This window comes from Lemur catta, chromosome 8 (assembly GCF_020740605.2).
Source record: "Lemur catta isolate mLemCat1 chromosome 8, mLemCat1.pri, whole genome shotgun sequence".
Classification (NCBI taxonomy): Eukaryota; Metazoa; Chordata; class Mammalia; order Primates; family Lemuridae; genus Lemur; species Lemur catta.
In genome coordinates, this window is record NC_059135.1 from 68530563 (window position 1) to 68548541 (window position 17979).

Below are 17979 nucleotides of genomic sequence, written 5' to 3' on the forward strand. Positions count from 1 at the left end.
AGGGCTGGCACTGGAAAAATACAGCTGTGCTTAAACCTGAGTAATAAAAAGAGAATAGCAGAATTGGGTATATAGAGTCCCACTTGGTTTACAGAAAGCCAAGAAGAGAGCTTTCTGTGTGTAAGTCAAAAACTCTAGAAATGTCCTTTACACTTGCTGATGGTTATATAAAAAGTTTTGGAAAACCATTGAAGTGTTTGTGATGTTTGCACATCAATGAACTTCTGAAGCATAGGATTTATAAGGGAAGTAAAATGGGAAACATAATAGGAAATATAATACAATATGTAATATAATAGGAAATTTTAGGTGAGTCCTCTTCAAAATAAAATTATCAAAACAGATAATATTGGAATTCTTCCTTCCTCCCTCCTTCTCTTCCTGCTAGCCTCCCTTCTTTCCCTCCTCCATTCCTGCTCCCTTCTTCCTTCCTTTCTTTTCTTCCTTCTTTCTTCTCACTTAGCAGATGAAATAACCTTTTATTATTTTCTCCCTTGATTCTGTTCATGACTAGGCCTGTGGAGTTGATCCTAGGGAACCTCTGTGCTATGGAGTGGGCAGCCTCTCTCCATCTTCTCCTAACCCTGGCAGAACATCTCTCAGGATTCCAGCACCAGAATCAAGGAACTGGGTATGACCCATAGTCTTCTGAAAAATAATTTTTATCATAAAATATGTTTTAAAGTTTTCTACTCCAAGTCATTTTTATATAACAGAAAGAGAAAAAAAGTCTTGATCATTTTTGAATAAAAAATAAATAATAAATACTTTAAAATCATGCATATTTTAATATTTCTATTTTATATATTTTTGGTATCAAAATTGTACTGGGATCACAATATTTTCTTGCTGCTAAGCGATATCCATAGGCACTTATTTAATTAATCTACAAAAATGGAACATTAGCATAAAATATTGATGTTGTTTTATCTATTTGAAATGCTAACAATTTTTTTTAAAAAAAGACAACATATACCAAAGAAAAACTAAATTGGCATATTTTAATTCTACAAAAATGTATAAATATTTAAATTTATAGCAAAAGAACAATTATACCATTTAGTAATGATTACAATATTTAAAATGTATAATTACGCACAATCTACTTTTATCAGTGTCAAAGAACCGTGTGTCAAGCATAAATCTAAAACATTTTTGAAATTACTTCTTTCTAGCTGTGGCTACACTGACTGAAATAAACAAAAGCTTCAAAGAAAATCACATAACCATCAAGTCCTTTTTTTCCCCTGCTTGTGCTATTTTTAGCTGAAAGTACAACTGGAACCAAGCAGCAGCTTACACTCATTTTTACACCAAATGAATGCATGATGAAAATCTCATTTTTAAAGAACATTATAGATATAGTCTCAATTGTCTAATTTCCCATTCTCATTCTAACGCATTAAAAACAGAATATTAAGTGATTTGTTCTTGGTAGCTAAAAACAAAAACAAAATGATAAGTTTATATAATGATGACACAAGTATCATAGAGGTGGTTTTTATCTTAAAAGATAATAAATGAGCTGCCCTGAATCACTAGTATTTCAGAGGGATTTTTTTTAAGCAAATACAATGAAAATTGCCTTTAGAATTTATTGAATGATATAAAACAAATTTGGGCACAAAAATACACAAACTATTCAAAACACATTGCTGGTGTTCATTCAACACCTTAAATCTATACAATAGCTTATATTTAATAGCAGTGTGAACATAATGTAGTCACAACAGATGTGTCCATGGACTGTACATAAGAGTGGCTGATTTGATCTATTCCTTACTTTAACATGTTGGGGAAAATGGGCAGTGGCTGTATCCTGAAACACAAGCTGCTTTAAGACGTAATTGAATTTTTGCTGCCCAACTAAACGGGAAATTTACTCAATATGTGCAGATATCAGCTATGCAGATGACAGCTTGTTGATGGTGACACATCAAATTCTTCATATTTGTGAAATCAATATGTTAATACTTTATAACTTAAGAATGCATACACATTTTACCTCCTCCTAGACTAGATTTAGCATGTATAAACGAGATGCAAGTAAAATGGCTGTGATCAGATATGATCATCTTTTCTCAAGTGTCGGAAACAATACAGGGAGGGAGCCAATATTTTGAGGTTTACTCAACCAATCCATGGTATGTTTCTAACCTCCCCCTAATTTTTTTTAAAAGGTAAAAACTATCCTGTTGTTTTATTGTAGTAGTTATTGTTTCCTCTCTCTTTACTTTTTTTTTCTTTTTATTTATTAGGCCTTTTCTGAGCACCATGGCAAAATCAAATTTATGGGTTCTGTTTACTAGAGTGAGTCTACAGAGCTCCGCTGGGAAGCCAAGAAATCTCTGCTGATTATCCTGCAGCGTCTGAAGCTGCATAAAATAGAACTTACCCAGTGTTCACAGTAATAGATGGTCTAATTCTCTGTGTAAGCTGTAGGCCAACCTTACTTTTAACTTGAAGTTAATCATAAGGAAAATGAAAGTGAGTAGAGAGCATTTTCCATTAGTTAATGCTGAAGAGGCTTTGCTTCCCTGAAATCCCAATAATTCTAGGATGTTCCTGTAATCATGTTGTTTCCTGGTAATTTCTTTAATTTTGTTTCAGGTCTTTACTTATTGCCTCTGTTATTATTTTATAGAACTAATTTTATTTAAATATGAAAGGTAGTAAGAATTTAAATACTTCTAAAGAATCAATATACTGATCACAACATGTTTAATGAAGATATTTTTCCCATTATTGTTCCATTTCTATAATGTTTTGAGTGATAGTTTATATTAACAATGAGGAGTCCTGGCAACATTCCTTGTAGCTATATGATCCGTAGGCAAGCAGTATTACATATCTAAGTCTCAGTCTTATTATCTAGAAACAGAGAAACTAAGAATCTGTAAAGTCTTTTAAAGTTTCTAAAATTGTATTTTCTTCGTTCACTTGCACTTAGAAAATAAATTTAGCAATAGCTCTTATGAAACCATGAAAATACATACGATTTTTAAGAGAATGATACATCTCCCTTCAAAAGTCAAAATCTTAGACCTTCAGGTGACCATTGCACACAACCAAAAAATAAAAATTAAAATTATTTTTAGCTTCATGAAGCAACTTATATAATATAGCAGCATTTTAATAAAATGTCATATTTCATTTCCATAAGGCAGGATATTTTATCACAGAAAACAACATATAGTCCATACTTTAATATGAAGAATATTAGAAAGAAAATTATCATTTGGAGACAAAGTTATGGAAATCCTGTCTAAATATATAATTAGACTTTATTTTAAAATTTAAAACAAAAAAGTATGATACAATAGCATTTCATAATTTTAACACACATTTTGCAGTTTATTAATTCCAGAAATATTGAAAGAATACTTAGTATGTGCCAAGATCTATGCTAGATGTTGCAGATACTACAGTGAACAAAAATGACAAAGCCCCTGCTTTTATGGGACTTACATTCTAGGTTGTGTGATGAGGGTGTTGGGGGCTGGAGATATAAAAGCGTAGACAGAAATAAGGATGAAAAGTAGTTTGTCAGAGATACAGGGGATGAGAGGGCAGGGAGGAGAAGGGTTTGCCTTACTGATGAGATAATATTTCAACAGAGACCTAAAGACAGTGGGTAAGAGGGCTCTGTGGGGCAGTGGGAACAAAACACTAATGCAGGAACATCCTTGGGAGTCAAAGTGGAGTAAATAAGCAGAATGACAAGAGATAAGAGATGGAACCAGAAAGAGTTGTGTGTGTGTGTGTGTGTGTGTGTGTGTGTGTGTGTGTGTGTGTAAGCATATAGGGGTTGTGGGTGTGGGTGTGGAGAGAGGTGTCATTCATGAAGGACCTTGAAGGCTGCTAGGGGGAGATAAAAAGTCATTGGAAGATTGGGAGCAGGAAGGTGATAAAAATTCATGTTTAAGAGAATCACTTCCTAGCACTCTGGGAGGCCAAGGCGGGCGGATTGTTTGAGCTCAGGAATTCGAGACCAGCCTCAGCAAGAGCGAGACCCCCGTCTCTACTAAAAATAGAAAGAAATTATCTGGCCAACTAAAATATATGTAGAAAAAAATTAGCCGGGCATGGTGGCGCATGCCTGTAGTCCCAGCTACTCGGGAGGCTGAGGCAGGAGGATCCCTTAAGCCCAGGAGTTTGAGGTTGCTGTGAGCTAGGCTGATGCCACGGCACTCACTCTAGCCCGGGCAACAAAATGAGACTGTCTCAAAAAAAAAAAAAAAAAAAAAGAGAATCACTATGGCTGTTGTATTGAGAAAAGACTGTTTAGGACAAGCATTGGGAGATTAAGGAGCCAAATTATAAGTATATTGCAATTAAAAAGGTTAGAGGTAGTGACACCCAGTGGATATGGTGCCAAGTCATTCATTTTCAGTTATATTTCAAAGGTAGTATCAAGGGAACTTGCTGATGGATTAGATGAAAGTTGAAATAGAAAGCAAGGAGTCAAAAGTACTCCTTCCTCCGGGAGGCTGAAATTACACTAACTGATACAGGGAGGACCACAGAAGATGGTGGTTTGAAATAATTTAAAATATCTATTAACATTAGTCTAGCTCCATAGAGAAGGGATATATAAGATGAATACATTATGAGGCCCATAATGGTTTTAACTTTTTGCATTGAAGACAATATTTTTGAAGGAAACTGAATGTTTCTCATCGCTTTCTGGTTTGGGGTGTTTTGTAAAATTTTATGTCATTTTTAATTTGTTAGCTACTATAATGACATGCATTGAAACTATCTGAAGATTCTTTGAAAATTCTTCCTAGCATGAAACTCACGCAGTTTTACTTTTTACTTTATTTTCAATATGAACATAATGAACTTTCAAATATTTAAAATGCTGCTAAAAATGCTTCAAATTCAGTTTTGATGGAGTAACTGTATTTTTAAAAATTTGTCGTGGACCGTTCTCTTGATAACATGCATTTTGACTGACAAATCGATAATAAGTGGAACACATTGTATAAAAGAATCCTTGAGAGCTTAAGCTTCTTAAGTTTAAGAAATAACTCTGTGCAGGGACATCTTTCTTACCTTATTTTAGTCAGGGCAAGAGGAAAAGAGAGGAGAAAAAGATGAACAACAGGATTGTTAAATCAGGCCTCAGTGGACTTGAGAGGCCATTATCAATTTAAGGCAATGGTTCACTACCTTTTGAGAGTCACAGCTTTCTTTCTAAGTTTCTTGTAAGCTACTGTCTCTCCTCAGATTAGAAAGGCTCTGACATTCAAACTTTTGCTTATAATTTTAGAAGATTTAGGGAGTCTCAGAGACCTTGACATGAGGGATATCTACCCTTTAAGAAGCAAACCAGAAATTATCCAGGTTGTAGAATTCTTCCCTAGAGTTGTAGCAATTTAAAGTCAAAAGAGGAAGGAATGCCAACTAGGAAAATCATTCAGGATTTTATTATTCATTAGACAGTGTCCTCATTTTTGTTAGAAAGCTGTGTGAATGTATATGTGTGTGTGTGTGTGTGTGTGTGTGTGTGTGAGAGAGAGAGAGAGAGAGAGAGAGAGAGAGAGAGAGAGAATTTGTGTATAGCCAAACTGATTAATACTTTCTATAAGAGCTTTTTAAATAAAAATGACAACCAAAGAAATGGAATCTTCTGCTTCAGAGGACACTTCTTCCACTCTACCCCTGCCCCCGCAAAAATTTCTCTTAACATTTATAATGAATAAAATACATATATAGGGCAACTTTATGGGCATTTAACATGATGTCAAAACCAAAAACTTATTAGTAAAAATCTCACTGATTTTTTTTACTTTTCATGTCTTCTGCTCATGTATTTTGAACATAAAGTGTTTTAAGATAAAAATAGAACATGTGAAGCTAGCTTAATTATGACTGTGTTCCTTGGGCCATACTTTATAACGAATGATATATATTAATTAATAAAATTAATTTTATTTACTTAAAATAAAATCTTAAAGAATGTGTATGGAGTTTATTCCCCTGGTGATGAAAACTTTAGATATTATAGCATAGCAATGAAATTCTGATAGTATTCTTTTTCTTAAATATAAAATTAAAATGACAATAGAGATCTAACTAAAATCATTAAATGCAATAGAATTAAAAATGAGGTCTAAAGCTCTCCTCTTCGCCTACAATTCTGTACAGCATAAGTGGCAAGCTGTAGTCTCCAGAGTAAAGAGAAAAGGCATGGTATAGATTATGGAGACAATGATTGCAGTTAAGGATTGAGTTTCTGACATCAACTCTGGCAGAGAGATTGTTTAGCTTCAGTCTGTGCTAGGAATGATTGCAACCTAGCCAGAGTACCTCTTAACAATGATTTGTGTTGCAGTTTGGATTCATCTTCTTCCCCTCAATGCCCCGCTAATTGCTTATTTCATGTACTTTAAATCGAATTTTCAAATTCTCCTCTTTTTTGAATTCGCATTTGTTTAGATGTGATGCTTTATAAAGACTCTGTGAATTCAATATCCAATTTAATTTATTTCCTGGTACAAAATTTGGAACTAACATTTTATAAGATGAATTCACTGTTCAGAAATAATCTAATATGTGGCCCTGTTGTTGACATAAAAATTCAACATGTTTCCATGAAAGTCCAGTAGAAAGAGTGAGTTTATAAAGCAATTGATAATATTTCATAATGAAGTTATTGTATAAGGCATTTACATTATCTTTCTTTCAATCACTATGACAACAACAAATAAAATAACCCCCAACTAACCCTGTGACAAGAGGGCAATACTTTTTTTTTTAAAGCAAACACAATTGGATTTTCAAGTTCTGATGTTTAATAACAGTTTGCTAATATTTATATTTTTTATGTGCTTCTTTGATCAGATACAAATTTTAGTAGGGAAATAAGCAAACATTCCTAAAAATAAATTATAAACAACTGTGTTTTAGAATACTAAAAGGATTTTTAAAACTTTCAATTCAGCAAAGTTAATATTTTTCCCTAGTTGATATAATGGAAAAACAAAAGTGTAGACACTTTCATGGATAGGGGGTGGTCTTCACACCCCCAAGGTCATGTTCCTTAGCAGCCATTGTTGAGATCTGCTTCCACTACAGTCCTGCATGGTAGGCACCATTTTGTCTTCCTCTGAAGGTTCATCGAGACATTGATTACTGTTAACATGTCTCAAGGTGAGTCTCTGTAAAAGATAACCAACAATCAGTGCAGCCTATTTCATCTTTAACTCACTAGCACATCAGATTAAATCTGTTCTTTTAAATCCTTTATGATTTTTTAAGCATAATACACTGTGATATATTTGTAAAAGGAACTGTGCACAGGTGTCACTGGATTAATTATTATACAACTTTGACTGTTACGGAGTCATCATTGTCTAATACACCTTTATTTGCAGATGGTTGAAGAAATTGGCCGACATTTATCAAGCGTTGCCAAGAATTCAGGCTCCTTTGAAAAAGCCCATTTGTGCGTTCTGAGTTCAGCTGAGGACTGCAAATATTAACAAGCTTTCGCAAAGGCTTAGTTTTCTTAGGCATGTGTTATTCAGTAACCATTTGGTAAACATGCAAATAGATGGCACAGCTGTGACCCAAATGAACAAAACTGCTAGAGATTTCCCCATTTCAAAATACTAAACAAGCCATAGTATCTATGACTGTAAGACATTCATTGTAGAAGAGTGATTATCATAGTAACAAGTAATCTGTCTTACTTGATAAAATGTTCACTATATTTTGGTCTGCATTTTTGAGGATCGTAAAAAATATTAATATTAAAGAAACCAGGGTATTATCATCATATATATAGTTTTAAATGCTATATTTACACTTTTGCTTCTTCATAATTTCTGTAATTGTGTCATTTTAACTAGTCATTACATGTTTTCTCTTTGGAGTTCCTATGTACATTTGAACTCACATTTTTGGACATTCCAGATATATATTTAAAATTGATATGCTTTATGCATACTAATTATATATATTTCTCTCAATTTCATGGGCAATACCTAGGATCACATTATACGAAAAACTCCTCAACCAAAAGAGAAGTATTTGAATATATGAGAAATGATTTGCAGGTATTATTTTAAAAATAGCACTTCAGATACTGTTGTTGCAAATTACCAAAATTAAAAGTAAACAAAAGCTTTTCTTTTTTTCTTTTTGCTCTTGATATTACATTAAAAATGGGATGAAAATAAATGCAGGGAGTGGGCAATAAAAATGGTAGAGAAACACTGGCTAGACAATTGTAATTTGTTTGTTAGGAGTAAAAATACCCTGGATTGCACCGTTGTAAGAAAAGATGTAATGGGGAATAGGCTTGTAGTGAAAGATGCCTAATAGAAAACAAGCAGGAAATTAAAAGAGCAAGACTATTAGATGTGAAGGAGATTTCAAGACTGAGACCTTTGTTATTGCTCTTTCAATACATGGAATCAAGCTATTTATACTGAAAAATGAAGAAAGGGAGAAATGGACAAAGTTAGGCAAGAAGATGGCTGATTTACACTTATGTTGCCAGAACTTCAACCAGCAGCCAGCTTGAACAAAAAGGATGCAGAGCAAAAACAATACGTTTTTCCTAAAAAGTTCTAGTTAAAATCACCAAAAAATGCTTCATCTTTTGTTACTTACCTGAGGTCCTTTGTGTATACATTCTCTTTCAAAAAAGATCACTTACCATTGCATGCTTCTGTTAGGTTCTTTTTAAAAAAATGTATAATTTTACATATATCAAATATTTCACTGCCCATTGAGCTACCCCAGAAAGCATTGCCATTGTCTTGTTCCGATCTGATCACACATCACAGTAGTTGAATGCTTTGATCAATTATCAGTTATGTTAGGTCAAAATATAGCACAGACTTTGAGATTTTTCTTTAAGGATCATATTGAATATGTGTTGTCATCTACACAAATAATGACAATTTAAAAAAGTACTAAGTATTCTTTCTAAAAAATGCATAAATATTTCCTTTGAAGGAATTCATTATTAGTCAAAACACACTGCTACAAAGATAAAAAACAAATAACCAAGACACTCTGTTTTTTAATGTAGTACAGTATAAAACCAGACACTTTAGGCTCAGGTAGACCAAAGTGTAAATTCCTATTCACCCACTTACTACCAGTGAACACTTGGGCAAGCTACCAAATCATTCTGAGGAATCAAATTCTTTGTCAGAAAACACTTAAATTATATCTACAAATGCTTACAAATACTCTTTCCCGTTCTGCTTAAAAAAATTGAGCTTTCAGTCAACTATCTAACTTTGATCCCTTGGCAACCCAATAAGAGTAAAAATGTTTTAACTATGTTTCTAGACAACATTATTTATGGTAAAAATGACCTCTGACTGATAAAGTGTATCTTCATCTGATAAACTGCATGTAAATACCTGATAGGAAGCAAAATGCTGGCCTTCGCTATGTGCAAAGACTCTCGTAATTTTACACGTTCCATTGGGTTCCTGGGAGCCAGGCCTATGGAGTTGTTGTAGGAGTTATCATCTTCTGTGAGCATAAGGCTATTAGGCCAGGACAGTTTCCACACCTGTCGGATGTCAATCTCATCTCCTTGCACCAGGCTGTCATCTGTAAAGAAGCTAGCTCCCAGAATGCTGTAAGAACTGCTATGGGAACTGCTGCCAAGTTCTCCTACTGAGAGAAGCAAGCTGTGGTCTGTGCCCTAGAGTAGTGCTGTAAGTAGACTTGTGAGAATAAATGTTTAGTTAAGCCTAAAACCCATTGTTGAGCATTGCACATACCAGGTATGGTTGCTTTGAAAACAATCTAAGACACTATGTGTAAATTGCCTTGTACACAAATTTGACTTTTCCAGCTTTTTCAACTTCTATGTTTGGAATGTCCTTATCTTAAATGTAGTTCTAATCTAAACAATACCCCTTTTATCCTCTGCTCTTCATGACCCCGTTCCCCATTTTGTCATAGCCATCCAAGCTCAATTATTTCCTCCATTAACAACCTTTAACTAGTTCATCTGAACCAGAAAAAGTCCCTAACTTTCTTTGACTCTCATAGTAAAGTAATGGACAAAATAAAATCTTTAATTTACTAGACAATAAACCCCTTAAAACAAAGAACTTGGACATTTACACTCTTTACAAAAATTGCATACCAGTTTGTTGACTTGAACTGAATACTGATTCATTTTACTACTTAGTAAAAAGATAGTCTCAAATTATACAAGTGAGAGATAAAAGGCACAATTTTAAAAAGGTTTTATTGTTATATCATTTAACCTACCACAAAGAAATGCTTAGAAATAATTTTCTATATAAACTTATTGATAATTACATCTTAAATAGTTTTCTTTATAAACTTATTGAAAATTATATCTTTAATAATGCATTTGCTTAGTGTTTCAGGTTAAAATAATTACACATTTTAGAAAGGATGTGCTATATTTCCATGCAACCAAAGTATCAGAATAAAAATTAATAAAATTAAATAATTTCAGTGTCTTCAAAACAATCCTCTATGTTAGTTTTTTTATTTATTTTTTTCAGCTCTGATGCAGAATTTATTGTCATCTAAACATGGCTGTAGTTAGACTAAAAACAGTTAATATCTCATAATATTTTTCTTAATTAATTATATGTATGCACATATAAGCATATATATTTGAATAGAGATAAAACAGGAAAGTACCTATTGATTAATGATAGACTAAACACTAGTTAATATTAACATATGTAGTCTCCAAATTAATGAGCAGCTAAGAAGTAAAAGACATGAAATTAACTCCACAGAGAAATAATACATAAAAACTTTTCTTAACCACATTTTGAAGAAGTTTCCAGATTTCAACAACTAAACATAAAAATACTAAAATAAATTTAATAAAATCTACAACACAAACCTTTAAAAATTATTAGAGAATATAATCAGTAGAATTTCCAAAAATATTTCTAAAAACTTCCATTCTTGTATGGTTTCTTAGGAACCATTTTTGCAAAGCGCTATCATTACATGTTTCCACAGTGGGATGTTTGGAGCCATCAGCTACTTTGTTCACTGAGAGACAAGACTGGGTGATTATATGAAGAAAAGTGTGGGTCTGTTTGACAAAGAAAATAATGAATAATGACAAAATCAAGTAGAAAAGCAGTAATAAATCAATCATCCTGGGCAACGTACAATTTCTACTGGATAAGGATGGGAGGCACATGTCACAATAATTGCATCCATGGAGCTGTGCACCACCTTCTTTTAGATGGCTTTAATATCAACTGTATGTAGTAGGAGTAAACGAAGATAAGACTGAGACTATGGAGAGGGGCTTGAGATTAAATGATGAAACATTTTGGGCAAAAGATTATTTTAGATATAAAAGATTATCTTCTCAGTATTCATCCTAGTAATAAAATGCTTTTTGGTACCGAATGAATTATTTTGTGAGTGGATATTCAACATACTTGACTAGTCCAATTATGGTCATTGGCCTTCTCATTCCTTTGCCCTAAACTTGAGTGAACACCAGGGAAGAATCTGGGGGATAATTTAGGTTTCATGCTTTGCTTTACTGTGTACCATATGGTACCCAAATTGCTTTCACTTACGGTTTCATAGGTCTAACCTGGTAGTTAATGAAGAGAGGAAAAAAGAAAAAGATCAAATCTATTTGGGTTCTTAATTTGTTCTAATTCTCCTGACACAATTTTAATTAATTCATTCATTAATTTGTCTGTTTCTTTCCATCGATTTACCGCACAGAAGCAGAAGCTCCAGAAAGGCCACAGACCATGGATACCTGTATCATGAAGCCCAGTGCCTGCCCCGGGAGACACTAAATAAGTTTGTTGATTGAAACATTTAGTGAAAGGCCAGTGCAGAAAATAAGTTCTTTTAACATTAAACTGTATCTCTTGGACAGCTAAATGGACACAAATCATTGGGTTTACCTTTCCAAGGATTTATCTTCTATAGTAAAATGGTAGATAAGTAACTTGTAAAGATAGGAAAGGTAACATTCTAATATATCGTGTCTGTTATCTGTACAATTATATTGTTAACTATATATAGTTTGATTGTTAAGAAGACTAGTTCTTTTTTTTTAACCAAACCTGAATTTCCCACCCATCCCTTCCATTTCGTCCATTTAAAATTTCTAGCCTAGATCATTCTCTGCCCTCAGTGATTTTTCTTCTTGCACTGAACTTTTTTTGGTAAATGTCATGTTAACATCAAAGATATCAGTGTTAGTGACTGTGAATTTCATTTGTTATTAAAAAGAAAAATGAATTATAAGGTTTTTCATGGTATAAAACAAAAATAATTTTGCTTATGCTCCGGAAATGTGGCCCCAGAGAATGAATACAATATAAAATTATCATAAAAACACAACTGTAATATTTTCCTCATGAGTGTTTATCACATGAATGACCATGAAAAAAAATTCAAAGGACTTTGATTCTGGGTACTCCTAAAAACCAAAACACAGAAGAGAAATTAGAAATTTCAACCCTGTTGAGATAAAAATTATTATTTTATTTAAAAAAATCCACAAAATTATTTAGTGTCTTTGTTTGAAAACAAAGCATTATTTGCTTATGTTTTCTGAGTATTCTGTCTAGAGGAGATAAGAATTACTAATACTTTATGTATTTTCTAGTAGTTTTATCTTTTATGTATAGTTTCATAATTGAGGCCATCTAATTAAATATCCTTCTTCCATTTATGTTATAGGCATCTTTTCTATCATTAAAATAATCTAGAAACATACTATTAATAAATAAACAATTTCTATAGAACAGATTTACCAAAATTCATTTAATTTGAGGGGAATATTTTCCCAATTTAGAGCTATTATAGATAATGCTATGACAAACATCTCTAAACATCTCTATCCACATCTGTAATCATACCTTTAGAAATGATTCTTAGAAGTGAAATCACAAGGTCAAAATGTATGAACACTTTTACACATATTGGCAAAATTCTTTACAGAAAATATGTGCAACAATAATTTTGTAATAACAGCAGCAGTGGTAGCTAACATTTCCTGTGCTTGCTATATGCCAGTTTACTACATGGGTATCAGTCTTACTGTATCTTCACCACGGTTATGCGTTGCCATTAAAAACATTCTTGCCATATTGATAGGATAAATAAGAAATGAATAAAATAACACACATGAAATGATCTTTATTGTTGAATTTTTGATACTTTCTTAAGTTAACTTTTTTTCATTAGTTATCTATATTTCTCCTATGCTATTTATTCTGGATCTTGCATATTTTTATACTGAGTGTACTTTTTTCTATTAAATGCTCTTTATCAATCATGCCATATCTTAGTTATATCTGTTGCAAATGCCTCATTTATTTTTCTTAAGTGATCAGGTCTCCCTATTCCAGGCTACACTCAGACTCCTGGGCTCAAGCAATCCTCCTGCCTCAGCCTCCTGAGTAGATACTATGGCATGCACCACAGGGCCAGGCTATGTAAACTCAATTTTACAGGCACTGTGACATGCAGGCTAACATGAAGATACTGCTAAATATCTTTTCCTTTAGTTTTATTTGAAATATTGACTAGAAAATAGAGTAATATGAACCCTAAGCTAGTACTGGCTTTTATTTATAATATAGCATTACTTATTTGTTCTCCTCTAAAATGTAAAGTATAAGTATTTCCTGGGATGTACAAAATTTTAATCATACTATTTTAGGATTCATAAGAAAAAATTAATAATTCCAGCTTTTAAATATATTTGTATGTTTTACTAAGGCAAAATGTGTCATGAAGTAGCTCTAAATCTACCCCTCCAAAGATACAATTTCTGGCCGGGCTTGGTGGCTCATGCCTGTAATCCTAGAACTCGGGGAGGCGGAGGCGGGCGGATTGTTTGAGCTCAAGAGTTCGAGACCAGCCTGAGCAAGAGTGAGACCCTGCCTCTACTAAAAACTGAAAGAAATTATATGGACAGCTAAAAATATATACAGGAAAATTAGCCGGGCATGGTGGCACGTGCCTGTAGTCCCAGCTACTCGGGAGGCTGAGGCAAGAGGATTGCTTGAGCCCAGGAGTTTGAGGTTGCTGTGAGCTAGGCTCATGCCACGGCACTAGAGCCTGGGCAACAGAGCAAGACTCTGACTCAAAAAAAAAAAAAAAAAGATAAAATAAAAAAAAAATAACAAAGATGCAATTTCTACTTTAAGCCAACTGAAATCGGGCTAGGGAAGCAATTTTGGTGACAAAATAAGAACTGCAATATTGTAAAATTAGATCATACCTTTGTATTAAAAAGCACTAAGTAAAAAAGAAGATATTTTAATGAACAAATAGAATTGACTGCATAGTTGATTTAAAAACCAACCCAATCACAAAGGTTTCAGTTTAAAAGGTGGCATACTAAAAGTTTAAAACAAAATCCAATAAATTGTGTTATTCTAATACATATAATAATAAACAAAATAAGAATAAACTTAATTATAGAAATTTAATTTAATAGCAAAAATAATAACATTTCCCCACTGATGAAGTACAGAATAACAATTTTTTAAAAATTAATGTAACAAAGTTGTTATTAAAAATATTAATTGATCTCCTGACAATGTAATCTATGCATTCAGTGGAATAGAATAGAAGTATTCTAAAAATTAAGTGTAAATGTTTAACAAACAGGAGCTACAAATGCGAAACTAATCTATTGAAATTCCTATTCAATAATTAATTCTAATAAGAAATCACAGCTACAGGTTAATGGAAAAATAAAAAGGAAATATCTGTCTAATGTATGCAACCTTCAAAAGGTAAATTGAGCATGCTACACAGGGAAATGGCTGGGTTGCATTAATAGATCACTTACCTTGAAATTATAATCCCATTTTCCTGCTCTCTGGTAAAGGTAAATAAAAGGGTGGGGCATGAGTAGAGTCTAAATGTAAGCTTCTGTGATTTCAGTAACTATCAATGCAACACATTTTAGCTACAGGAAAAATTCCTTATATTGTGACTCTGGAAAACATTTGATATGGATGGATATAGAATTCACAACAAGTATTTTCCAAGTCAACTTGCTCAGTCACATGAAAAATAAGACTTATTTTTAGCATCATACTTTGCTCCCTTTTTTTTTCTTTGTTGCATAGTGTTTGTTGAGCATTAAGTGTTCTGATCTAAAATTAGATTCTCACACTGTATGTAGCTGCCTGGATGTTCAAAAAGAAATGTGATTATGTGCACATATTGCAGAAAAAATGTAAATTTCAAATCCATTGGAACATAATTGTGATGTTCAAATGGAATATAAGAAAACTTGAAGAAAATAAAATGAATGGATGACAGACTTTTATAAAAATAATTTTTAAAATCTCTCAGTGAGATGAAGTTTAGATTCTTTTCCCATTCTGTTTAACTCTGTGGCAATAAGCATTTCATGGTCTGGAAGTGTTTGTGTAATTCAGTCAAGAAATTCTAGATCAGGTGGGTATCTTACAATTTTCCTAATGATGCTCAGGTTGCCCCCAAACCATACAGGTTATGTTAGGTATAAAGTGACAGTGAATTAAATTCATTATTATTTACAAATTATTTAATTAGGAAAGTAGGAAACTCTATATTTCAAATCAAAGTTGAACAAGGGTACATATTTATTACCAATATGTGCTTAGTTTCATTCAACTAATAGGAGAAGCAATTAGACATTAATTATATGATTAATATGTGTAGCTAAAGTTTGTAACCAATTAGGCCATAATGGCAAAGTAGTTTTATGACTGCTTGTTTATCTAAGTAGATCATATTTATAGTAGAACATATTTCCTATTAAGAAAAGGAGAAATTCTATGTGAATAAAATTTGGTACAGCAAATAATTGATAGAATTTAATTATTTCATTTGTAATACTGTACATTTAGATTAATAGATCATCACCATTGAAAGCATAGAATTATTAATATTTCTAGTTTTTCAATTACTTCAAGAGGCAAAGTAGTATAGTAGAAAAATTGCCAGATTTAGTGACAGAAACCTGGGTGTGCAAACCTAAACAAGGCATTTATTCTATGTTTCAGTTTACTAATGTGAAAAATAGAGAATAATAATATCTATCTGAAAAGACTATTGTAAGAATTGCATGAGAAAACAGACAAAATTATAGATATGCTCTTAACTTTATTCCCTTCTCTTTCCTCCCCCCACTCACCTAAGAAGTAAACAAAACAAAAGTAGCAGGATAGATTCCATGTTTTGAGGCATTACGACACTGGTTCCATTTTTCTCTGGATATTCCAACAATTCTGCTCCTATTTATGACTTTCTTTTTTAAGATTGAAAGGACTATGGGGAGATAAGGTGATGGAATATTTCAGCTGCTCACACTGTGAGATTCACAATTGTACCGATAACTAGCTTTCTTTGAATATTTTATTAGGACCCATATCCTAGCTCTGCTGCTAGCAGGGTAATCTTTGTGCTTTAGTTCCTCCTGATAAAGGCTGAAAGAAGAGAACTTTAAGGTGTGTTTCAGTTCTGTAATTCTGTGAACTCTACCAATTTCTATTCTGCCTTGAACCTGTACCACCTTGGCGGTTTTTCAAAGAATAATTTTGCCCTGGCTAGCAAAAGATAAAGAATTGAATTAAAGTAGTAAGCACTCAACTCCTTTCCACTAGTTGGAATCTGAGAAGAATAGAGTCACTGAGCAATTATTCCTCTTCCATCTCAGCACCTCTTATCCTTTTGCTCTCTTTCCCTTTCCCTATTCCTCTCTGGAAGATGTACCATTTTCCAAAGTATATTCATGACTTCCTAAATTTGCAATATTTTTCATCAGTGTATAAAAAGACTATGGAAGATATACAGATGTTTGACCACTGTCTAGATTTGTCCTTCTCAAAATTAAATGTGTATATGAATGACCTGAAGATTTTGTGAAAATACACACTTGGATTTAGTGTGTTTACTGTGGTGTCTCAGATTCTGCATTTATAACACATTCCCAGGTGATGCTTTTAGTACTAGAATCACCCTTTGGGTAGCAAGTATTGGAACCCTTCTGCAGACTGGACTACAATGATCCTAGATGTAAAACTTTAAAGAAAATCATTGAAAGTAAATACTATATTTCAATGTTGTTAAAAATTATCTCCTTTTTAATGACCTTCTCACAAATGAAATCACATTTCAAAGCTGAAATTTCCAGAAAGGCAATGTATTGTTCCTACAATTGTTCTATTCTCATGTGATTTCTCTACATTATGATTTACATATTTAAAATTTGGCAAAGTGGTGTCATTAGACAATTTGAGCTTCACTATTTCATTTTGAAAACATAAACATACAGGAGAATCCATTAAATTGTGCTATATAATTATTAAGATGATCAGATTATTTCAAATAAAAATTTCTCAATATTTATGGCATTTTATAAGCTTCTGTGTGTGTATTTCAAAACCAAAGTTAATATGACACAAAATATTACAGTGCTCCAAAATACTACAACTAGTCATCCAAGGGGTAAATTTGCAAAAACCGTTTCTTTATCTTAGGTGGAGCTATTTTTTTATTTCGCTTTTCTTTCAAAACTCCTTAATATTCAATAACCTTGCTACTGGCTAACAGAAAATATAAACAAAAATATAGACCTAATTACCAACAGCAGTTACTTTGGAAATGAAGCAATTTGAGTTATGATTATAGAAGCCATTGTTCACTCAAGAGTCTTAGAAGAATTTAAAGATGAGAAGTGGTATTCTGAAATTCAACACTGCTTCATCTTATTAAAAAGTGTACAATCATTCCCCTTTCTTTATAAATATATGCTAGATTTCCTTATTTTTAGCACAAGCCTGATAAAGTCCTGAGTTCCTGGTAGAAACTAAACAGTAACAACAACAACAACAAGTTTTATTTAAAAATAAATACTACTTGTAGGATTTCTACTTTATCTGTACATTTATCTGCACTTTTCCTCATAGAAGATAGACAGCAAGCTGATTAAGGGTCCAGATATGCCTACAT

The 17979-nt window shown here is 32.7% G+C and overlaps 1 protein-coding gene across 2 annotated transcripts in view; it reads right to left on the bottom strand.

Moving 5' to 3' along the window:
* Positions 1-6387: 6387 nt before the first annotated feature.
* GALNT13 (polypeptide N-acetylgalactosaminyltransferase 13) overlaps positions 6388-17979 on the bottom strand; it is a 436774-nt gene continuing 425182 nt past the window's right edge. The window contains exon 11 of one of the 2 annotated variants that reach the window (XM_045559133.1): positions 6388-7166. In XM_045559133.1, the coding sequence (XP_045415089.1) occupies positions 7026-7166 (141 nt within the window). In that variant the 3' untranslated portion in view covers positions 6388-7025. Of the gene's footprint in view, positions 7167-10885; positions 11072-17979 lie in introns of those variants that run through there. The other variant, XM_045559132.1, reaches the window with a different exon arrangement.